At 36.8% G+C, this 23,402-nt stretch overlaps 3 protein-coding genes across 4 annotated transcripts in view; 2 read left to right on the top strand and 1 right to left on the bottom strand.

Moving 5' to 3' along the window:
* retreg3 (reticulophagy regulator family member 3) overlaps positions 1-6,187 on the top strand; it is a 13,481-nt gene extending 7,294 nt beyond the window's left edge. Inside the window, exons 7-9 of the mRNA XM_073839240.1 lie at positions 668-747; positions 936-1,068; positions 2,364-6,187. Coding sequence (XP_073695341.1) covers positions 668-747; positions 936-1,068; positions 2,364-2,926 — 776 coding nt within the window. The 3' untranslated portion in view covers positions 2,927-6,187. The remainder of the gene's footprint in view (positions 1-667; positions 748-935; positions 1,069-2,363) is intronic.
* A 1,370-nt stretch (positions 6,188-7,557) lies between these two features.
* psmc3ip (PSMC3 interacting protein) lies at positions 7,558-13,743 on the top strand. The gene is made up of 8 exons (XM_073833461.1): positions 7,558-7,640; positions 7,766-7,866; positions 8,056-8,145; positions 8,852-8,963; positions 9,061-9,206; positions 11,250-11,303; positions 11,641-11,700; positions 13,606-13,743. Exons 1-8 carry the CDS (start codon positions 7,619-7,621, stop codon positions 13,660-13,662), a joined length of 642 nt encoding a protein of 213 aa, XP_073689562.1. The 5' UTR covers positions 7,558-7,618; the 3' UTR covers positions 13,663-13,743.
* A 95-nt stretch (positions 13,744-13,838) lies between these two features.
* On the bottom strand, positions 13,839-23,402 carry mlx (MAX dimerization protein MLX). Of its 2 annotated transcripts, none has more exons than XM_073833446.1 (8): positions 23,312-23,402; positions 22,364-22,403; positions 22,081-22,170; positions 21,807-21,916; positions 18,248-18,350; positions 18,053-18,152; positions 17,621-17,822; positions 13,839-15,319 (listed from the first exon to the last, which is right to left on the bottom strand). In XM_073833446.1, the coding sequence occupies exons 1-8, from the start codon at positions 23,351-23,353 to the stop codon at positions 15,263-15,265; spliced, it is 744 nt and encodes a 247-aa protein (XP_073689547.1). In that variant the 5' UTR covers positions 23,354-23,402; the 3' UTR covers positions 13,839-15,262. The 2 variants fall into 2 exon arrangements, with proteins under 2 accessions (XP_073689547.1, XP_073689552.1); XM_073833451.1 differs by having other exon boundaries at positions 22,364-22,400; positions 23,312-23,387.

The raw sequence follows: 23,402 nt of genomic DNA, 5'->3' as shown, positions 1-23,402 counted from the left end.
AAGATGCATCTCAAAATCATAGTCATTGGTTATAAAGGGTTCAAATACACAAAAATACTGAAAAAACAAAGTTTAACTGTTCAGGACAAACATAAGATTCATTAAAGGAGAACTCCGGTGTGATTTTGACCTAAAGTGTATTGAATCATGATACCGAGTGTGAACGTACCTTGCATATCTCATCTCGGTTTGTGTCCAGCTGTCCGAAATCTGGGGTCAGTTAGCGATGCTCACAACAGGCTGTCAATGAGAGTCAACAGGGCATCGGAATAGCCATGTAAATAAATCACTGTTTTACGCCATTTACGAGGCACAAAGTAGCTCCACACTTCACTAGTAGACTTCCAAGGGCCTTGACATTTAAAACGAGACATTTATAACTCAGAAAAAGCACCGGTAGTTTATTTACAAGAAGATTTATACAGACATCTTCCACCAGGAACAGACCCAAGATCCAAGCAGTTTTTTGTTGGTCAACACAGCAAAATAGCGTTTAAAATCTTAATGCGATGCAAGATCTGCATTGGGAAATCTTTCAAAATCTATGATTGTGTGGATCATGTTGATTTTGCCGGTGAAATTTCTTGCTATAGAAATGGAAGTGGCAGTTTATAAACTACAGAAGTTGTGATAAACTAAACTAATATTGGCCCTTCTGTGTTTGCAGTTCTTCGTAAGCCCATCAGAAGCGGGACATCAGATGACGCTAGTGACAGCGAAGAAGAACTGGCTGCGTTCTGCCCAATGGTGAGCCCAGAAACAGGGGTTATTTATAACACAGGGATTTAAAGCAGCTGCATAGTCATTACATTAGGGCATCTCCAGAGGTTCATGATAGTACTAAGCAAATAGGAAGATTACTGTTTTTGTTTTGTTTTGTTTTTTGTTTTTTCCCCGAATACACTCACACTTCTCTAAATATTCTGTACCTGTAGTTTGACGAAGCAGTGGTTGCTAAGGAACTGGCACTCACTGACTCCGAGCACTCAGATGCTGAGGTGTCGTACATGGATAACGGCACCTTTAACCTCTCCAGGGGTCAAACACCCCTCACAGAAGGCTCTGAGGGTAAGACACCTTGACGTCTTCCACACTTTGACTCTTTTCAGTTTTTGTTTGCGAGTCAATGACAAGAGTGTCTACAGTAAAGAAAAGGAAAGAAAATGTGGTTTAAAATGCATTAAAGTCTTAGTAATGTCCTTTCTGCATTTTACGTTGGTTTCATATGGTATTAAAAACCCTTTACACCATTGACAAATTCTGTCATTAATTACTCCAATCCTGTAAGACCTTTGTTCATCTCCAGAACAGAAATTAAGATATTTTTAATAATTCCAAGAGCTTTCAGACCCTGCATAGACAGCAACGCAACTGACGCATTCAAAGCACAGAAGGGTAGTACTTTTTGTGCACAAAGAAAACAAAAATAATGACTTTATTCAACAATTTCTTCTCTTCCTGTTCTATGCACACACATAAAAAATTATAAATGTATAATAATATAGCATTATAAAATTACGGTTGATCCAATGTCACATGGACTATTTTAATGATGTCTTAATACTATTCTGGGCCTTGCACGTGGTAGTTGTATTGCTGTCTATGCAGGGTCAAAAAGCTCTCTGATTTAATAAAAAAAAATATCTCAGTTTGTGTTATAAACAAAGGTCTTATTTGTTTGGAACGACATGAGGATGAGTAGTTACTGACAGTATGTTTTTGTTTTTTTTAATGACTCATGATGTGCAACCATCAAGTAATAAAATATTTTTCCTTACTCATAGAATACACGTGAATGTACAGATTATTAAGATTTTTTTTTTTTTTTTTTAGCATTTTTTAAAAAGAAATTAATACTTTTATTTAGCAAGGATGCATAAAATTAATCACAAGTGACAGTGAAGATGATTGAAATGTTACAAAAGATTTCTATTTCAAGTAATGCTGTTCTTTTAAACTTTCTATTCATAAAAGAATCCTGAAAAGAAAATATTAAGCAGCACAACCATTTTCAACACTGATAATATTAGGAATGTATCAGCATAATTAGAATGATTTCTAAAGGATCATGTGACACTGAAGAGTAGAGTAATGATGCTGAAAATTCAGATTTGGTATATATTACATTTTAAAAAATAATTTTAATTTTAAAATATACATCTACATTTTAAAATATATTCAAATAGAAAAGAGTTATTTTAAATTATAATAATAATAAAAATAGTTTTTCCTGTTTTTTTTTTTAAATCAAATGATCAATTATTAATATTAAATAAATAGTACAAAAAAATAAACTGTCATGTCAATGACCCAAGCATCATTTATTGCATGCAATAACATCTTAATCTTCATTTACTTAATAGATCTAGACAGACACAGTGATCCAGAGGAATCATTTGCCTGTGGGCTTCCAGACTTCCCCTCCATTAACCCAGATGCCACCTTAATGGAGGATGATGATGATGCCAGCATTGGGCTGCCCAGTCTCAATTCAGCCATGCTCTCTGGCCTTCGTAGCTCTACCTCCGCCCTGTTGGACCTGGACACCCAGATGGACTCCGATCAGGAAGACCTCGACCCAGATATCTCCCTTGGCTCACTAAATGCTACCTCTGACCTCACTACAAACCTGGCAGGGGTCATCGCCAGCAACATGATCCAGGCAGCCATCGCAGGAGCCATGCAGCCCCGGCCACCACAAGGTCCTCGGAGAGGGAGCGGCGCACGAGCAGGAGCCGCTCCGAGGGGATACAGAAAGCAATCGAGCTCGGAACTAGACACAGACCTGGACTTTGATGGCGATGACTTTGAGATGTTAGACCAGTCTGAGCTGAACCAGTTGGATCCGTTTGGAGGGGGGCAGGGTGGCCAGGGCAGAACCCAGGGGGCCAGTTTCCTGTCCAACTTCCTGGGGAAGCCACAGTGAGCCCATCTTACAGATACTCCCTCCGTCTGTCTGCTCCTCGTGACCCTCGCACCTTGATCCAAGTAGAAGAAGTTTGCAGTGTTGGTTTGAATGTCTACTGAGATGCTTTCAATTATCTGAGTGAGTGCGACGGATAGAGAGTGTGTTTGTTTTGCACTGTTAATGTAATATTAGATTCACTTGCCAGGTTTTCCTTCACTGGCTGCAGTTGATATCACTGTGAAGTAATCTTGTTTGTAGTCTGAATCTTCTCTGTTTATGCTCCGTGAGCTTCCGTGTCCTCTCTCATTCGTGTCAAGTGTGTATGAGACTCGTGTGTGAAAGACTCCGATTTACTTTGTAGGCTAAGCAATAGGACAACAATCATGGTAACATTTAAAAACATCCAAAATCTCTTTAACTTCTTAGAAACCAGCAAAACAAACACCAGACCTTTTTACTACATCCAAGTCTTAGATCCTTCACATCAATTGCTGTATTGTTTGTCTTCAATAATAACACATGGGACCAAATCAGACATTCCATCATCAATGCTAAATCAAGAAGACCCTTAAAGGGAAAGTTTACCCAAAAATGAAAATTCTGTCATTCATTTCTCATGTCGTTCCAAACCTGTAAGACCTTCGTTCATCTTTGAAACACAAAATAAGATATTTTAATGAAATCTGGTAGCTTTCTGAGCCTGCATAGACAGCAACACAGCTGACACGTTCAAGAAAGAGAAGAAATTGTTGAATTAAGTCATTATTTTTGTTTTCTTTGCACACAAAAAGTATTCTCGTAGCATCATAAAACAATGCCCTTACTATCTTTCTGGGCCATGGTACATGGTAGTACCATTGCTGTCTTGCGGTCACAAAGCTCTCTGTTTTCATCCAAAATATCTTAATTTGTCTTCTGAAGAATAACGGAGGTCTTATGGGTTTGGAACGACATGAGGGTGAGTAACTAATGACTGAATTTTCATTTTTGGGTGAACTAACCCTTTAGTGTATACAGTTCAGAAGTCGCCTGTAACAAAGATTGCGAAATCTACAGTCAAGACGTCACTGAGTAGAGGAATCTAATGACGTGCAGTGACATATTAGGGCTGCAGCCTCATCTCATGCTGTTAATGTGGTAATTCCCCAAAATTTTAAATTCTGTCATCATTTAAAAGCATAAAAGAAGGTATTTTGAGAAATGTCTCTCTTTTTTGTCCATACAATGGAAGTCAATGGCAACAAAAACTATTCGGTTATCACATTTTTTCAAAATATCTTCTTTCCACAGAAGAAATAAAGTCATAAGGGTTTGGAACAACATCAGGGGTGAGTAAATTATGACAGAATTTTGTTTCTTGGGTGGACTATCACTTTTTTTTATGTGCAGTTACATGGTAACTGCACATAATTTCTCATCATGTCTATCTGATGGCAATGAAAATTTCTTAAGTCAGGAATAATATAATAATAAAATACAAATGTATTAATTATATATCATTGCCCAGCAATTTTAGTCTCAACAAACAAACAATGTATAAAAATATATGTATTACATTACATTACAATACCTGTCCTTTGGCTTATTTTTGATGTTTCTTCCACAATGATATTTACATTTAAATTCATAGGGGCTGGATTTTTTTTTCTGTATTACTTGAAAACCAAGCGTTAATAAATGACAGTAGCTCTTTCCTAAATTTTCCAGATCTATGTTGTAAAAATAAGGAAAATTACAGTGTATTGTCTTTCAAATTGCTGTTATTCATCTGTTCGTCAGTCATATTGAAAAAAATAAAAATGAAACAATACCAACTTGTTTAGCAGCTCAGCAATGCTGTTCATCTGGATAATACGGCAGTACATTAATTTTGTTTGTAATGACTCTACCTCAAACAAGACATCCGGCTGTAACTGCCACCTGTTCGTACACAGCCTCCTTTCTTCAAACACACCTTTAACCGATCTGACTTTATGCAGGAAATTTTATACAGGTAGCAGCAAAAAAACAAAAACTGTAGATCTCCTCTGCATCCTCTCTGGTCTGGTCTGATATGGATTTAGTACAGTACTAAAGCACCATGGACTTAAGAAAACACCCTTTTTGTGGTATGATGAAGCTGGTGGAATTAAATGAGCTGTTTCTTAGTAGATGCTGACCCTTTTTGTTTCACTTTGCACTTATGCCACGTGAACCGTTTCTGTTTCTGACCCAATGCTGATGAGACCCATCATTGCTGGCCTTTAGCTTTCATTATTGTGTATGCTGGAAAGTAGGAAACATACCGGAAAACTGCTGTACTGATAAAAAGGCATTCTGTTACCAGAGATCAGTGAAGTGTTTTCTATTTTCCAAGCATACAGTTTGGTTTTTTCATTTTAATTTAAAGTAATGGAGCATTGAGGAATTATAAGGAAGCAGCTTATCTTTGTCGTGTGTATTCACAGTCTGTCATTTCCTGCTATTCCAGTTTGTTTGACATTTCAAACCCAAGTCTTATTTTATCCAACCAACTTGAGTTAGGTTAGAAGAGTAGTACTGTTTATTGAAGTGTTTGGCACTTTTGCTGTGATTTTACTCAACCTCTTTTCTCCTTTTTTCAGTTTCGTTTATGCTTGGTTGTGAGCCCTAAGATTTTGAATTGCTGATGATATTATTTGGATTGCTGTGTTAAAGGCTTGAGTAATTCATGGGGTAATTCATGTGATATACATGCCATTTTTGGAAAATGGTTGAAGTATAATGCATAATAAGTTTATAATATATGGACACACTTTTTATGTATATTAATTGATTTGATTTGATTTGATAAATTGTCCATATTTCTTTTCAAAAAAAGTATGACCAGATTTTTTTTTTTTTTAAATGTGTCAGTGTGATTTACCATTCAGTGGGAAAATTATCTGGCTATTTTACCCTGTCCATTCACCTTTTTGTGGTCGATTTCAACAAAAGTCACCAGCAATTCAAATGGGATAATGAAGTAGTGGTTTATACATTGAAAGAAAATTATGCCCGGCGTCATCAATTGATGTTGTATTGATGTTAGTGATTTAAACATAAATCAGTTAGCAGTCTGCTATGTTGAGGCAAATGCGAAATACAGAATCACTCATCTTTTCTTTCTTTGTGTGAGCATTGTACTGGAGTCTTTCTGTAGCTGGATTCTGCAATGTCAGTGATTTTTATTTCTGTACAGAACTATTTCCCTCTTCCATCTCTGTAATTGGTTTTTGATAACTTTTGATGTGCAAGACAATAAAGAGATGAATGAATATATATTAAGTAAAAAGCGTGATCTTTTTATTAGATATTTAATGCATTTAATTTTGTTTTGTGACCATAAAATTTCTACGTTGTTGTAATAATAATGACTATTATCACATACATTTTTGTAAGATTTTTTTTTATTGCATTTACAGAACAATATTACAAAACAACAGAAATATGTAAAGGCCATAAAATAAAATCCAATTAAAATTAACTAGCTCTACACTACCAGTCAAAAGTTTTTTTAATGAGTATCTTCTGTTCAGCAAGCCTGCATTTATTTGATACAAAGTACAGAAAAAACGGTACAAATTTGAAAAATTTGTTCTATTTAAAATAACTTATTTCTTTGATCAAATCTAAATTTGCACCATTATTACTCCAGTCTTCAGTATTACATGTTCATTATAAATCATATGCTGACTTTCTGTTCAAGAAACATTTATTATTATTATCAAACAGTTGAGTAAATTTTTTTAAAGATCCTTTGATGAATAGAAAGATCCAAAGATCAGCATTTATCTGAAATAAAAAGATTATATATTTTAATATTAACATTATACACTATACCATCCAAAAGCTTGGAGTCAGTATAATTTTTTTTTTTTTTTTTTTAATTATAGAAATGAATACTTTTATTTAGCAAGGATGCTTTTAATTGATCAAAAGTGATGATAAAGACATTTATAATGTTATTTTACTGTTTCCTGATGCTTTAATGTTACTATATATATATATATATATATATATATATATATATATATATATATATATATGCTAAAAATTCAGCTTTGACATTTAATTACATTTTTAAATATATTCAAATAGAAAGCAGTTATTTTAAATAGTAAAAATATGTCAAAATTTTACAGTTTTTGCTGTACTTTGGATCACATAAATGCAGGCTTGATGAGCAGAAGAGAAAAAACATTAAATATCTTAGTGTTCAAAAAACTTTAACCGCTAGTGTACTTATACAGCAAATGCACAAATGATAATCAAACAACTTTTTACATGCCAGGTTGATTTAATTCATTTAGAAATATAATAAAAAGCAAGAATAATTAAAAAAGCATACATAAATGTTTTATTCTGGTTTTAACCAGTTCTGTGATGTAAAATTACATTGGCAAATGGCATTTTGATTGTGAACTTTACATTAATAAACTCAAGTATACATTATGTGTACAGTAGGCCTATACACTATAATGACACAATGTTTTAGATGTTTAATTTCTTAACTAAGCTTAACTTAGTTACAAAACAAAAGCGCAAACACATATTCATAACCAGAAAATTAAACACAAACCAATGGCGTCTTCAAGATGACGTACGTGGCGTCATCACCGGTAGTCCCACAATTCAACTCGGCGCGCGAAAACTGACTGAGGTAAACAACAGAAGAGTGCAGATCGCTGACAGATCTAGACCGAATAAACAATGAGTAAAAAAGACAGTGCAGGTACGCGATGCTTCTTTTCTTTTACTTAACGTACACTAGTGAACATTTAATGCCATTATTTGGTTATGTTTTCATGAATGATATAGCTATACTACATTCGATTTCCATCTTTGTCTCACACTCAGGTGTTGCACAGATCCTCGCTTACTTGAACGAGAAAAACAGACCCTTTAGTGCTCAGGATGTCTTTACAAACCTACAGAAGCAGTGTGGTCTGGGTAAAACGGTAAAAAGCAACATTACATTTAATATTAAACACTTTTGACCAGTTCTGCTTTGATGACATCTGTCCATTGATATTAAGAGTCTCTGATATTACCAGAGTTGTTTGTGGTGATCATTTAGTATTACAGTTTGTATCATGTTAAATGATTGTATAATGTTAAACGCCTTTATTTTCTTTGCACTTACACAGGCTGTGGTCAAAGCAATGGAGCAGCTGGCCCAAGAGGGAAAGATTAAAGAGAAAGTCTATGGAAAGCAGAAGATTTACTTTGCAGATCAGGTTGGTCTGATTCCTCATATAAAAAAAACAAAACAATGTTTTCACGATGCGTCATCAATCAGCCATATTGGCAGCACTGAACGTAAAAACAGTGTCACTGAATCGAACAAAACTCAAATATTTAGTTAATTATTGCTGCTGAACATAGTCAATTATTGTCATGTTTTGGGCTGTACTAATCAGTTGGACTGGGAAAAAAACATTTGGAGTACTATAGACTGCCAAAAGTTATAACAAATCAAGGAGAAGAGTGCAAAAACGTTTTGAGAAACAAAAGGCGTTTGTGGTTGGCTAAACTGAAGCAGGATTTCGAGGGCAAGAATCTTGACAACATTCGTGTTTGTTCTTATGAATTCTTGTCAGGTAGGTGAAATATTAGGCTAAAATCTTAATGAATACTACTCCTATGTATCTTTTCCACCAAATGAGCTGTAATTTGTCAAAATATTGCGACCTTTCCTGCTTCCTGCTTTATAGCCCTTCTCTATATGATTTAGCAGCTTCCACACGTTTTTTTCCGGGGTTTAGACAGCATAAATTGGCAGAACAACGTATTCAGTAGTACATCAAACGTGCAATCCATGCTGTTGTTTACATCCGAGTAACTGACCAAATCGTGACGTAGGATGGAGACAGTTTGCTCTTAATATTAAGAGAACTGGTGTTGGTTAAACAGCCTGACACACGTCCTTTCTTGTCACTTTAGTCTCAGTTTGCAGATGTGAGTGATGCTGAACTTAAGAACATGGATGCTCGTATTGCAGAACTCAGTACTGAAGTACAGACCATCTCCCAGAGCTGCAGGCAGCTGGATGCAGGTGTGCACTCGACATGCACTGCTGATAAAATATGTGTTGTTTGAACTTTTGCACAGACTGTTTGTATTTGATAAAAAGTTCATCTTTTTGCCCTCAGAGCTGAAGGAGTTGAACAGCTCATTAACCACAGCAGAGATGAAGACTCAGATCCAGGAGCTGCAGGCAGAGTGCTCTGGGTACAGAGAGAGGCTAGATAAAATCAAGTCAGCTACAAACCATGTGACCCCCGAGGAGAGGCAGAAGGTTCGAAATCACTGCATTCTTTAATGTCTGCTGATCTTTTGGCCTTGAGATGATAGTAGTCAAATTCACAATGCATGATCTATTCAGGAATCAACAGTAAGGATTTTGTATATATACAGTCAAGCCTGAAATTATTCATACCCCTGGCAAATTCTGGCTAAAAGTTACTTTTATTCAACCAGCAAGTTTTTTTTTTATTAGAAATGACACAGATGTCTTCCAGAAGATAATAAGACGATGTACAAGAGGCATCATTGTGGAAAAAATTACTACTCATCTTTTGTTTACATTTGAACAAAAAGTGGCATGTCCAAAATTATTCATACCCTTCTCAATAATCAATAGAAAAGCCTTTATTGGCTATCACAGCAATCAAACGCTTCCTATAATTGCTGACCAGCTTTTTGCATGTCTCCACTGGTATTTTTGCTCATTCATCTTTAGCGATGAGCTCCAACTCTTTCAGGTTGGAGGGTCTCCTTGCCATCACCCTGATCTTTAGCTCGCTCCACAGATTCTCAATTGGATTTAAGTCAGGACTCTGGCTGGGCCACTGCAAAACGTTAATGTTTTTGTCTGCTAACCATTTCTTCACCACTTTTGCTGTGTGTTTTGGGTCGTTGTCGTGCTGAAATGTCCACTGGTGCCCAAGGCCAAGTTTCTCTGCAGACTGCCTGATGTTGTTGTTGAGTATTTTGATGTATTGCTCCTTTTTCATGGTGCCATTTACTGTGATTAGGTTCCCACCGGCTGAAAAACACCCCCAAAACATTAGGTTCCCACCACCATGTTTGACAGTGGGGATGGTGTTCTTAGGGTTGAAGACTTCTCCTTTTTTACGCAAAATGAAGCCTACATCATTGTGGTCAGACAATTAAATTTTTGTTTCATCTGACCATAAAACAGAAGCCCAGAAGTCTTCTTCTTTGTCCAGATGAGCATTTGCAAAGGCCAAGCAGGCTTTTGTGTGCCTTATCTGGAGAAGTGGTGTCCTCCTTGGTCTGCGTCCGTGGAACCCAGCGGTGTGCAGTGTTTCTTGGACTGTCTGCCTTGAGATGTTGCCACCAGCAGAGCCCAGATTCATCAGGATGGCCTTGGTGGTGATCCTTGGATTCTTTTTTACCTCTCTCACTATCCTCCTGGCCAGCACAGATGTCACTTTTGGTTTCCGACCACGTCCTCTGAGATTTTTCACAGTGCGGAACGTCTTGTATTTTTTAATAACACTTTGCACTGTAGCCACTGGAACTTCAAAACATTTAGATATGGTCTTATAGCCCTTTCCTGTCTTGTGAGCAGCCACAATGCGCAGCCGCAGGTCCTCATTGAGCTCCTTTGTCTTAGCCATGACTGTCCACAAACCAACAGCAGAGAGCTTCTGTTTTTCACCTGTTGAGTTGATTAAAACAGCTGTTCCCAATGAATCAGAGTAATTAGGATGCTTTAGAACAGCTTGGACTATTTGGAATGGTATGGAACTTTGGATTTTCCCATAGACTGTGACAGTTTGCAAAGGGTATGAATAATTTTGGACATGCCACTTTTTGTTCAAATGTAAATAAAAGCTGAGAAATATTTTTTTTTCCACAATGATGCCTCTTGTACATAGTCTTATTATCTTTTGGGAGAAGCCTGTGTCATTTCCGGTCAAAAAAAACTTGCTGGTTGAATAAAAGTAACTTTAAGTCAGAATCTGCCAGGGGGATGAATAATTTTGGGCTTGACTGTATGTAGTTTTTTTTTAACTGGTAACATTTACCAGCTTTGTGCATGATTAATGACCACAAAATGTAGTGTCGATTAGGGGAAATGACAGTCCATCCACTGACCTGAATCTCTCCCAAACTGGCCCTGGGCCATTCTTATTGTTGAGCCCTGCACATTAAATTGAAACGAAAAAAAAAAGAATAATCTAATCTAGCATCTCTGGGATATGTTTGATTCATTAGGTGAAGGTTATACAGATAATGTGGCTGTCCTGGGGCAGTCAACAGTATATTATGCTTGTTTGTGTTGCTGACAAATGTATTTCTTGGCCCTCAGGTATACAAGGAGAGAGAGACTTATGTGAAAGAGTGGGGGAAGAGGAAGAGAATGGTAATGATCCATGAAAACATTTATTCACAACTTGCCCAGGAGACAAAATGTCAGCTAATTTTTAATGATACAGCTATAAGGCTTGCCTTTATGAAAGTGCATTCATTTGATCTGTGTCCTCAACACTATGATTTATGTATGTACGAGTAGAAACTGCTCTTGCACATTATGATCTTTATTATCACTGCCAACATTCAACTGACTTAACAAATGATACCTGTGATAGTGCTACAAATCGTACTCTAAACAGATATTTAGCTACCTATTAAATGTTATGTATCATAATATGAAACTCCAAGCACAGCTTTTAAGCCATTTATGTCTATTTATCTCCCAGGTTAATGATATGGTTGGAGCTATTTTGGAGGGGTACCCAAAGAGCAAGAAACAGTTTCTGGTGAGTCATTCCTGTAGAATGTGTTCCCAAACTTTTTTGACAGCCAAACCTTACTTGAAGTACCCCCTGAGAAGTGACGTTAATATTTCAATTACACCAGTTTGCTTGTTCATGATTCTCTCATGTCAGTTAATGGTTACATGTTGCATGCACCATATTGTCGGACTGATTTTGGAATCAGCCGATAATGACTTTAAATATCGCCATTTGCCCTATATGAAAAATTATGCTGATATGTCATGCTGATTAGAGGAATACGTTAACTTGCATTTGCTCAGGGTGTGCTAGTAATTAGCTTACATCAGCAGTGTGGCTCATTCTTGAAGAAAAGTTTTGCCTGGAAGATGATTAGATTTACTCTTTTGGATCGCTGCTTTTTGAGTTTTAATTCCATTGGGGGCACTGTTAGCGTACTTCTAATAAAATTAAAGGAAAATACACAAATAACATTTAGACTGTGATTAAATGAAACTTTTGTCATAAAATCATGAGTATGTTTTGATTTAACGATCAGAAGCTATAGCTAACATGAATAAAAAAAAATCACAAACAAAACACTTGTAAATTAAATAATTTTATATATACTGATTTATTCATTAATGTCCAATACGTTATATTTTTTTAAACAAAAATATGAGCTCTAAAAGGTTTTCAGAATTTTTACAACTCTTGCTTTAGACCATCTACAAATGTTAAATCTTAAAATAAAATTGATTTATAGTTTATTAATAGTTATTTTCAAAGCTTCAATGTACTGTCATTATCAAAAAAACTTCATTATTGTTTATTTAATTCTAACAAATAAGTTCTTGTTAAAAACTAACCAAAATAAAAAAATATTTTGCTTATAATTTCTGCACAGGAGAGACTTGGATCTTTGAGATTTTTATTTTTTGTACTTTTGCAAACTAGTCCTAGGTTTTTTACCCATGCAGAAAGATCCTTTGTAGAGTGAATATCAATAATTATAAAAAAAATAGTTTAACTTTCGCACCGTTAAAACGTTCTGGAAAAAACATAAACATGGCAATAACTACGCACCCGTTAGACCGATTGACTTGAAAACTGGTATGCCGTGTCTTTGTCAAGAGTGCCACATGTCAATGAGGACATTCGCAAACATGGCCGTCATCAGCCAATGATTTTTGAGCACCTTTTAGACAAGGTAAACAGAGGTCAATCGGAATGAAACTCATAACCCTAGAGGTCTATAAAAACTATAAAAAAATATTAATCACTAGTTGGCGCTAACAAGTTTTACGCCTCTGTAATCACATGGTGCTTCACACATCCACAATATTCATGTAATTTGTTAGATCTCCTCATACTGAGCAACTTTGCCTCAAGAACCACTGCTGTCAATTAAACTGTTCATTAAATATTCTTGATTATGTACATAAACTCCTTTTGCAAACTAGTCCTAGGTTTTTCACTCATCAAGATAAAGCCCCGCAGCACAATTCTCTGGACTCTCTAGATCAATAATTATCAAAAAATGTGCAATTTTACTCTTTGGTTAGCTATAACGGGGCCATTTAGAAAAGTGGCGTGTCCAAATATATCCAAAAGCCTATAAATCCTAAATGAAAACTCAAAACTTCACGAAACTAGAGGAGCACTTGCAATAGATGATTCTGAACAAGCATGCAAAGTTTTGTGGAGATTGGACCGTAGGTGGACATAAACATTAAAAATCATCGTAATTCTCTGGTAAATTACCTGTATTTTAATCATCGATTAATCATTTAGGTGGTTACAGGCTTGCTAAATATATGTAATTTATTTTTTCATGTGTTTAACTGCCTTAAAGCACTTGAACCTGATAATCGCTGCTTGCAGCAATATTTTTTTATATTCAATGTTGCCTGCCTGAGTCTTTCCTCTTCATCTTGTGTTTGAAATCAGGAGGAGGCTGGGATTGAAACAGATGAGGACCATAAAGTGGCAATGCCCAACATCTGATGGAGGACTCTCTTATTAAATTCAGACGCCGCCAACACCGTTGCTGGGACACCAGACCTTTGGAAAGGTTGGAAAGTAATATAGAGGATTCTGGAGCACCAAGAGAACCGTTTTGTTAAAACCAATCCTATTTATAAGTGTTCTGTTGAGAAAGAAAGAACAAACAAAGCTGTAAATAAGTTTGAACATTGTTTATTTTCAATTAAAAAAATTATACTGATACAAAAATATTTCAAACAGATTCTTCTGTTGAAGTCAGAAATGCAGAAGCACAGAGTCTAGTATAGCAGTTCAGCACGAAGGGCCTCGTTTCTGTGAGCTGACATTTCCCTTCACTGTATGGCTTAACTTTTAAAGACGTCCCTTATTCCAGCACAGGTCAAACAGTTGATTGTACAATCATCTGTTATTTAAAAAAAAAAGATTTCGATACCTAAAAATCTGTGTCCTGAGTAGACTTCGAATCTAAATTTCATTATGCTTGAACATTCATTTAAAATATAAATAGAATTGGGCGGTCACACCATGTGAAGCTGCTACCATGCACGGATGCGACTGTGTCTTCATTGATAGCTTATGCAACACAAAGCATACTGATCACAAGAGCTTAAAACCATGAATATGAATGCAGAATAAAACATTATTGCGCTACACACAGCTGAACAAAAACTGACATAACATGACGAACAGAGGTTTATCTTTCATTATTTGTGCGTAGACACTGCAATCTTTGGTCACAGCATCCCAAGGACAGTGGCTTAAAAGAGGAACGAAGATGGCTCAGCATTGCCTAACTTTAATTATATTAAAGCATGCAGGACAGCTGTTTTTGGACGTAAAAAAACAACTGACAGTGATATATCACAGTGTAACCAGACCTCTTGGCTCCCCTTTCTAGTACTAAGTTGTTTGCAAAGGTGAAAATGTAGTTGTGCTTTGGAAAATGACTTGAACATGAGGTAAAGATGATAACTAAATGCAACACATCAAGCTTAATCATTCGAAGGCAGCTGTCTGGTTTATAATGCAGCAAAATTGAGACATATCGCACACGCACACCGCAGTATATGGGGTGTGAGGTTGTTTGACAGCTGGGTGTTCCTCATATTTGTGGTTGTCAGGATGCTATTTTTTCTTAGCATCACAACTGCAGACTTTTGAAAATATGAATACTGATGAAACGGTTCTGGTTTTAGACTAAAAATACAAAAAAAAAAATGATTAAACTTTAGGACTGAGGTGTGTTCGACCACATCAACTAAACAGCACATTACACATTCTTTCATTTCTAAACCAGCTGAAGGTGTGAGGAAACGGAATATACAATGGTAAACATTACCTTTTAAATGATTAATAATAAAATGACAGATCTGAATGAATTATTGCATTTCCACATTTGTTGATTGGAATCATTGCCATAAACGCTTCACAATATCAGTCAATCCTTGAGAGTGCTACTTCATCTCTTTAGAGTTCTTGAACACACCCCAGTCCATTAGTGTGCTGATACCCTGCTGCATAGTGTGTGTGTGTGTGAGAAAGAGTGTTTTTGAATGAGATTTTAGCCTGAGAGACAGACACACAATACAGATTGACAGCTTCAGTACAGCTGGCCATTCACTTGCTGCAGCACAGTCACCACAAACTCTCTCAGCGTCTGTAAAGAATACAGAAAGACACGGTCAGTCTGGGAGTTTTCAGTGTTTATTTAGGCCTGTGTAGGTGATTGACAAAAAAACTGAAGCTTGCTGTTGCTTGTGTAGTGATCAGGTTGACTATATTATTTTGAGTACAGTGCTATTAAAGCATTATTATTTTAGGGCATGTTTTGTTTTTTTTTAATGCATTTCTGGCTTGTTTTGTTGGGTCCTATGATTTCCGCGATGCGGTAAAACGCGAAATCCAGTCATAAAAATAGAATTTACTATATAATGCAGAATGTAACTAAATTTGCCACATTTTAGATGAATAAATCAAAACGGTATGTCTCTGTGTGAATGAATGGTACAGATGCGCAGTTTTGTTTACTACACAGTACGCACAGTGAAGCGCGCTTGACGCTCACGGTGTTTACAGCCTCTGCCTCCTCGATAAATGAGTACATGAACACATAAACAGTCTCTAGAACTTCTCTGAGAGTCACTTCCATGAAAATTTTACTGTGTCTTTTGAGAAAAGCTATATCATATACAAACAGAAACTTAAAGGTCCTCACAGCAACCCATCAAAATAAAAGTTTGTTTAAATTGACAAAACTGTGACAAAAATATTACTGAATATGATCATATATAATATAGTAATCTTTTTTTTCTTCAGTCGTAAAGAAATTATTTTTTTTGAGGAAAACATTTCATGACTTCTCTCCATATAATGGACTTCTATGGTGCCCATGAGTTTGAACTTCCAAAATGCTGTTTAAATGCAGTTCAAAAGGCTCTAAATGATCCCAGCCCGAGGAAGAAGAGCCCTTTTGAATCTGCATTTTGGAAGTTCAAACTCAGGGGCACCATAGAAGTCCATTATATGGAGTGAAATCCTGAAATGTTCTCCTCAAAAAACATCATTTCTTTACGACTGAAGAAAGAAAGACATGAACATCTTGGACGACAAGGGGGTGAGGACATTATCTGTACATTACTACTCCTTTAAACATTATATTTTAAGGAATATTTACCAGAAAAATTATTGACCAGAATTTATTTACCAGAAAAATCATATATATAAAATATAATGAATTAGAGATGCTTGAGATTATTATAATTTAATGAAACCATTAAAATGGAACCCAAAGCATGGTAAACACAAAACTTGGTAAAAAATAAAATTAATAGGGCCTTAAAAATGTACATTTTATTAAACGTTTTATAAATTGCTGTTAAACTGTGTAATTTCCATCATTCATCTGGGGGGAAAAAAACGGATTTCACAGGGCCCTAGTTTTGTCTGATTGGTACATAAGTACATGCTTTGTGTTTGTGGTGAGGGGCATTTACATTTGATCATTTCATGCATATTTTCTGTTAAGGAAAATGGCAATCAGCTATGTGAACAAAAAAAGGGGCACTCAGCAAACTTGCAAGATGACTTACTAATGATTTAAAAGTTGACTGAACAAGACTGAACTGAACAAGCTTTAAATTAAACAAAAAAATATAAATTAAATCTTTTTCATTTACCTCCTCAACAACTGTTTTTCTTTAAAATAGCCAGAGTTCCCACTGTCTAGAAAAAAAACTTGGATAGCCTAATTTCTAGACTTGGAAAACTTGCAAAAATGTACAGTTAATTTACTCACCCCCTTGTCATCCAAGATGTTCATGCGCATACATACTTCATGTGCTCTGGTTCAATACAGTTAGGGTATGTTGAAAAACTAATTTTCTCCTCCAACTTCAAAATGATGATTTTGAAGTTGGAGGAGAAAATGAGATGGGAGTTTTTGACATACCCTAACTGTATTAATCCGGAGCGCACAGAGTATCCACATCGCAGAGCTAGACAAGACCAGCATTTGTGGTTAAAAAGTGTATAAATATTAATGCATTTAATAAAAATTACAGATTTGGCTAGATAAGACCATTATTCCTCGGCTGGGATCATTTAGAACCCTTTGAGGCTGCAATTAAAGTACAATTTGGAAGTTCAAACTTGCGGGCACCGTTAAAGTCCACTATATGGAGAAATAATAAAATATTAAATCATTGTTATATTATTATGTATGTTATAAAAATATACATGCTTTTTTTCTAGTTTTCAAAATTTATCAAGTAGAAATTGTGACTAAAAACTATTTTTAAGACTATTTTTTTTATCTTTATCCAGTAAATCACAAACAACTGGAAAACTCATGAGGCCTTTAAATATTGTTGTGGGCCTTTAAGTCAAAAAGCATGAGAAGTGCAACATATTAGATAATACAGCTATGAACAGGCCTTAATTGTGTGAGCATATGCACTACCTGTGGCTTGCAGTGTTCCTCGATCCAGCTGAAGACGCAGGCAGAGAGCTCCTGAAAGCTGTTGACTGACACTGAGGCACTGAAGGACTGGAACAGAGAGTCCATGACGCTCTGAAACACACTGAACTTCACCTGATCTGAAACCTGCTCGTTGCCCTGCTGAGGGTTATTCTGATGGGCCTTCACAATGTGCTCATAGTTCCTGAAACAAACCCCACAAAAGTGTCCATTAGAGACACAGTATCTGACACTTGTTCCTCCCTCAACCTCAAAGGTCTTACAGGGTGTTATCTTTCTTGGCAGAAGATTGACCGTGTCAGATAAAGCCTTCTGAAAGCCGAAAACAACCCTGCAGGACAATAAGGGGAACTACATTTGTCTGCCTAAGCAGTTCAAATATCCCGGCCTAACTCTAAATAACTAACCACTCACGTTTTCATAATTTTCAGCGCCATCACCTCCTTCCTAAGTGTGGAAACATCCTCTTCCTGCTTCTTCTTTTCTTTGTGGAGAAACTGAATGTAGTCGATTGCTGCAAACACACGCACACACGAGTTGCTTAGCTTTTCCATTCCAGAGTGAAAGACATGTGACAAGGAAACATAAATAGATAATGAAGGTTCTCACTCTTCTGCAGGACTGTAGCTTTACTAATCTTCTGTGTGGCCATGGCAAAGTCAGACTGTTGCTGGCATGTAGGCACTATAGACTGCAGGTCATCATAGCCTTTCTGTGAGACAGAGATGCATGCATACACATTAAGGTGACAGAAGTAGAATACTAGAAGCACAGCACTGTTCTTTTACACAGAATCCAGGGTTTTCACGATCTCAAAGCAGCTCCGTTCACAAATTCTGCTTCATGTGAACTCATCACTGCATGTTTTGGGTTGTTCACAAGCCAGCTGTTATCAACAATAGAGAAGCTTTAAAGGTACCGGTGATTGATTTATTCAAGAACTGAGAAATCAAAGTTCCCTTGATCTTTTGACATGAGAGGTCATTGTACTCCTTTAACATCCTTTAAGTTTCAGAACTAAAAACTTTCTCATTACACCGCGTCTACACCGAAGCCATGCGATGTGGCGACATGCGATAAAAGGTATCTTTTCCGTGTTATTCTGAGTTTTTGTCCTAATTAGCCATGACGCTGACACGTGAAATTTCTATTTTAGAAACGGTTTCTATTTCTGCAGTGCCGTGGCTGGAACAAAATACAAACTATGACAATTATAATCTCAGGTACTTATTATGTGTTTTATTTAATGTTAAAAGTGCCTAATGTGAGTGTAAATATCTTACTGCATGACATTTATAGCCATACTGAAATCAATAATAGATAGTTTAACTCAGATCTTGAAAATAAATTTAAATAAAATATGTTATAAACTGCGAACTCGATGCGAACCAACAAGTGTTTTCCAGGACAAAGATGGTATCGGTTAGAGTGCGGATCGGGCCGCATTTTTCTGTCCGAGCCCGACCCGCGTCCGACAAGCATTAAGATATTTATGTCCGAGCCCGATCCCAGCCCGACACAGTTAAAATCTCTTTTTTTTCTCATACTAATGAAACCTGCACTTTTTTTGTGTGGAAAGCCCGCTTTTATTAAGCAACTGTAGGAAAGCGTTCGGAAATGTCAACAGATGAGAGCATCAGTGCACACTGGGCAAAAAGCGCCGTTATAACACAGGCGCACTATCGCGCTGATGTGACCGAGCCCGACCCGAACCCGAGCATCCTTTCTAAATATCTGTCCGAACTCGGCCCGGCCCGTCGGGTTCCGTCGGGCTCGGCTCGGGTATCCATCCTCTAGTATCGGTCACTCAGTGTGTAGTTTTAACAGTGTTTAAAAGGTTTAATATTTATGAATTAGTAGAGCTGCCCCCCCAATAGTTGATGAGAAGAGGCATGGGTGACCAAAATTTTATTAGTCAGAGGAAGTGGAGAAGTCACGCCATCTGTGATGGACAGATTGTTAACAGCTAGTCTATGTGGTAATACAGCACATGGGGCAGGATATCCAAATGCTCATCATTCTTCGGCCTCAAATATGGCTTTACATCTGAAAGATGTATGTAGTAGCAAATTTACATGGCCGCTCAATCTAATGTTAAAAATATGCACTATTCAAGTGTCTGTGTGGAGTGTGGAAACTGAACAGTAGCGCGGTGCGGTCACTTGCTCTTAAAATACTCCGTCATTTTTGGTCACACAGATTAAAGGAATACATTTTTCAAATCTGTAAAGACTGCATTTATTTGTGTACACTAACAATAACAACGAAACATTGCACTTTTGTAAAATAATTAAAGCAGATAGGATGCACTTTTTGCCGTCTCTGTGTCTGTGAACTTGAGCGCGAAACTTCGAAACTCTGTGTAAACTTGCCTTACAGACATGAAAAATGTATCTATAGAGAGTGAAATGTCTATTGGTTAAATTTAACCAATTCAAATAGACAGTTCCAGACCACGTCACTATAGTTGACCCTTTCTTCTCTTCATGTTACTGCAGATTTGTTAACAAACAAGGCACAATTTGATGCAAGATTTTCAGAAAGACTAAAAATAAAAGACAAAGCCGTGCCAACTATATTGGATCTGATAGTAATGTCACACCACACAAGTGTGAGTAACTGCTTTGTCTGTTAATAAAAATAGTTTGATATGCACTGAGTATTTATGTGTTTTTAACCTAAATCACACTAGCATCCATCTATGTAGGCTGTAGATGTAGGCTGTCAAACATACACAACTGTTAGTTAATCATAGCAGTGGGCGTTTATGTCCGAGCCTACAATCTGTCACACCTATTCAAACAGAGAGTTCTAATGAGTTCTAATGTTTTTTGATGTAAAAATCTTAACATTATAAGTGGACCTCAGAGAACCGTACAAAATAAAATATAAAAGCAGTTAATGACCTCTTAAGGTTGATGGATAATTATTAATAATTCCATATTGCTATATAATCACAAAGTATCTAATTGGCAAAAAAAAAAAAAGTTAGTCTCTTAAAGGGATGGTTCGGAGTAGAATTGACTTCATTGCTATGCACTCCCAAGCCCATGTAAATACCCCATCCGAAGTTTTTTTTACCTTAGTCAAACATTTATGGAGATATTAGAGTTTTTCGAATTGCTTGTTACAGGAGTGAATGGTACATGTGATGTATCTCGTAAATTGCACCACTAAACGTGCAAGTAATCTTACCAAACTTGTACAGTAGTGTAAATAAGTTATGTACTCACAAAACGCTGCATCGGAACATTTGTAAGTCCACCATGAGTGTTTTAAAAACACGTTTTAGCTGATCCCTATTAGTCTCAAAAACTACAAATGGCGACACGTCGACGTCACTTCCCTGGTTTGAAAAAAGCACGTAAAAGTCCTCCTACAAGTTGACATGCACATAGATGTAGTAGGAGGACTTTTACGTGCTTTTTTCAAACCAGGGAAGTGACGTCGACTTGTAGTTTCTGAGACTAGTAGTTCTCGGGTAAAACGTGTTTTTAAAACACTCATGGTGGACTTACAAATGTTCTGATGCAGCGTTTTGTGAGTACATAACCTATTTACACTACTGTACAAGTTTGGTAAGATTACTTGCACGTTTAGTGGTGCAATTTACGAGATACATCACATGTACCATTCACTCCTGTAACAAGCAATTCGAAAAACTCTAATATCTCCATAAATGTTTGACTAAGGTAAAAAAAACTTCGGATGGGGTATTTAGATGGGCTTCGAAGTGCATAGCAATGAAGTCAATTCTACTCAGAACCATCCCTTTAAACTAGTACTAAATGAAAGTAAATGTGAAGTATGTGAAAGCATGTGAAGTAAACATAGTGGAACATTCAGAAAAAAAAATATTCTCATGAAACTCTTCCATTTCATTGCATCAGACGGAACTGCAATGCTGCTGCCTTGAACTGAAAGTCACAGAGTACAGCTGCTGTCAGAAAGGCAATTGAACCACAAGTTAACACCCAAAAACCACCATAACCTATTGCAATATTAAAAATAGAATGTTTAGAATGTTTAATCAAGTCAAATAATTACTATGCTATGCTTATGATCGATTGCTGTCACTTCCAAGTACTTAGGTTCCCTTATTCTTATATAAACTACTATATTTTCTGTCTTTGTTTTCCCTATAAATGTTTGCCCTTCTCTCTCTTACCTTAATGGCATCTCTGCGTTTTTGCTCTGCCTGTGTGTGCGCCTGTCTCCTCCGGTCTTTATACGACTCCTTATAAGGTGTCTCATGTCTGTTGTCACTGTCTTCATCATCTAAACCGGAGAAGAACTGTGTGTTACTAGACTGTTGTTGCAATAATCAACACATATTTTCTTTTTCTCTCTTGTTATGACTGTTTTTGTGGTCCAGGGTCACATTTATCAATGCCAAATAATGGCCATGTTTGATATTAGATGATTTAGATTGGTATTATCACCTGTGTTTGGTACAGAAGAGGCACTTGTGGATCCAATGCTGTTGGCTCTTGACACCAAACTTCCTTTGCGAGCACTCTCGGCAAAGAAACCTAATGATACAGACATAAGTATAAATGCATAAACTATAAGCTTATTGGTTATTTTAACATTTGACAGCACAAAGTAGTTTCAGTAAGTTAAGTCTGGCCTATGGGTTAAGTCTCACCTTTGTCTTGTTATATAAGCTGAAGAAAAACACATTAGTTGAGACTCTCAGTAATATTTTATAGCTCAGGTACTCACTGTGATCAAAGCCGTTGTCACTGAAGGTGCCGTCCGTCTGCTGAGACATGGTGACATGTGATGTAAAAAGACAAACAGAAGAAGAGTCAAAGCCAGCCAGACTAGACAGTCAGAGACCAGCCTACTGATGATCACATATGCAAACAGAGCCTGACCTGTCCTGCCTTACCTTTATCTGGGACACCTCTAACTCCCCACTGTGATGTGACCCAAATAACCTCTTTAACAGGTGACATTTAATCTACATGCATAATGTGTCTCCAAACTCTCCGATTGAGCAATCACTGTCACATTGTCAAGCTGTCATTACAGTCGGTGCAATTGAGGGCATATTTTATTTTATTCGTTTCATATGAATGCGACAGGAAGTGCAGTATTCCCTGGAATAGCAGAATAAATGTAGTGAAGGAACAAAGAAAACTAGTGAGGTTCATTTTGTCGTCTTGACAGTATTCGGGGGCATCACCAGCCACCTGAATCGAATCCCGTCCCTCTGGGGAGTCGATTCGGTCGTTCGAACGCTCCTTCGATGCCCGAAAATATCTGTCTAGTGAGGCAGTTTCAATACGTTTTTTGAAACACAGCCAGAAATAGTCAATGTAGCCAACAAGCAAGTTAGCTTAGCAGATTCAACTCTTACACATCTGCTGTTCCATTCTAATATTAACAACATAAACAGTCCGCTGAAGCGCAGAACTGTTTTCTGCCGCGTTTCTGTTGTCTAAAGCACCGCTAAATACACTGCATTTTAACACCACGATAAACTGGGAAGCAGGGTGATTCTTCTTCTGACTTGCTGAACTTTACGACTAGCCTGCTGAGCTAGAGAGTGAAACCAACCACTGCAGACCTACTCAGATAAACAGAAACACACTTTACGAGGGCGTTTTAAGAGGATATGGCTGTTTAAAATCAACGGACCGTCTTTTTCTGACTATTGTTCCTTACCTTGAGCCAGGGATCCTCCGGCGACGCGCTGTTTTCCGTCATTTTGGAATAAACAATGACGGGATGTTACGAGCTGCGCCCCCTATTGGCC

Source organism: Garra rufa, chromosome 1 (genome assembly GCF_049309525.1).
Source record: "Garra rufa chromosome 1, GarRuf1.0, whole genome shotgun sequence".
In the NCBI taxonomy this organism is placed as follows: Eukaryota; Metazoa; Chordata; class Actinopteri; order Cypriniformes; family Cyprinidae; genus Garra; species Garra rufa.
Note: the sequence above shows the minus strand (reverse complement) of the source record. Positions and strands in the feature narration are given on the sequence as shown.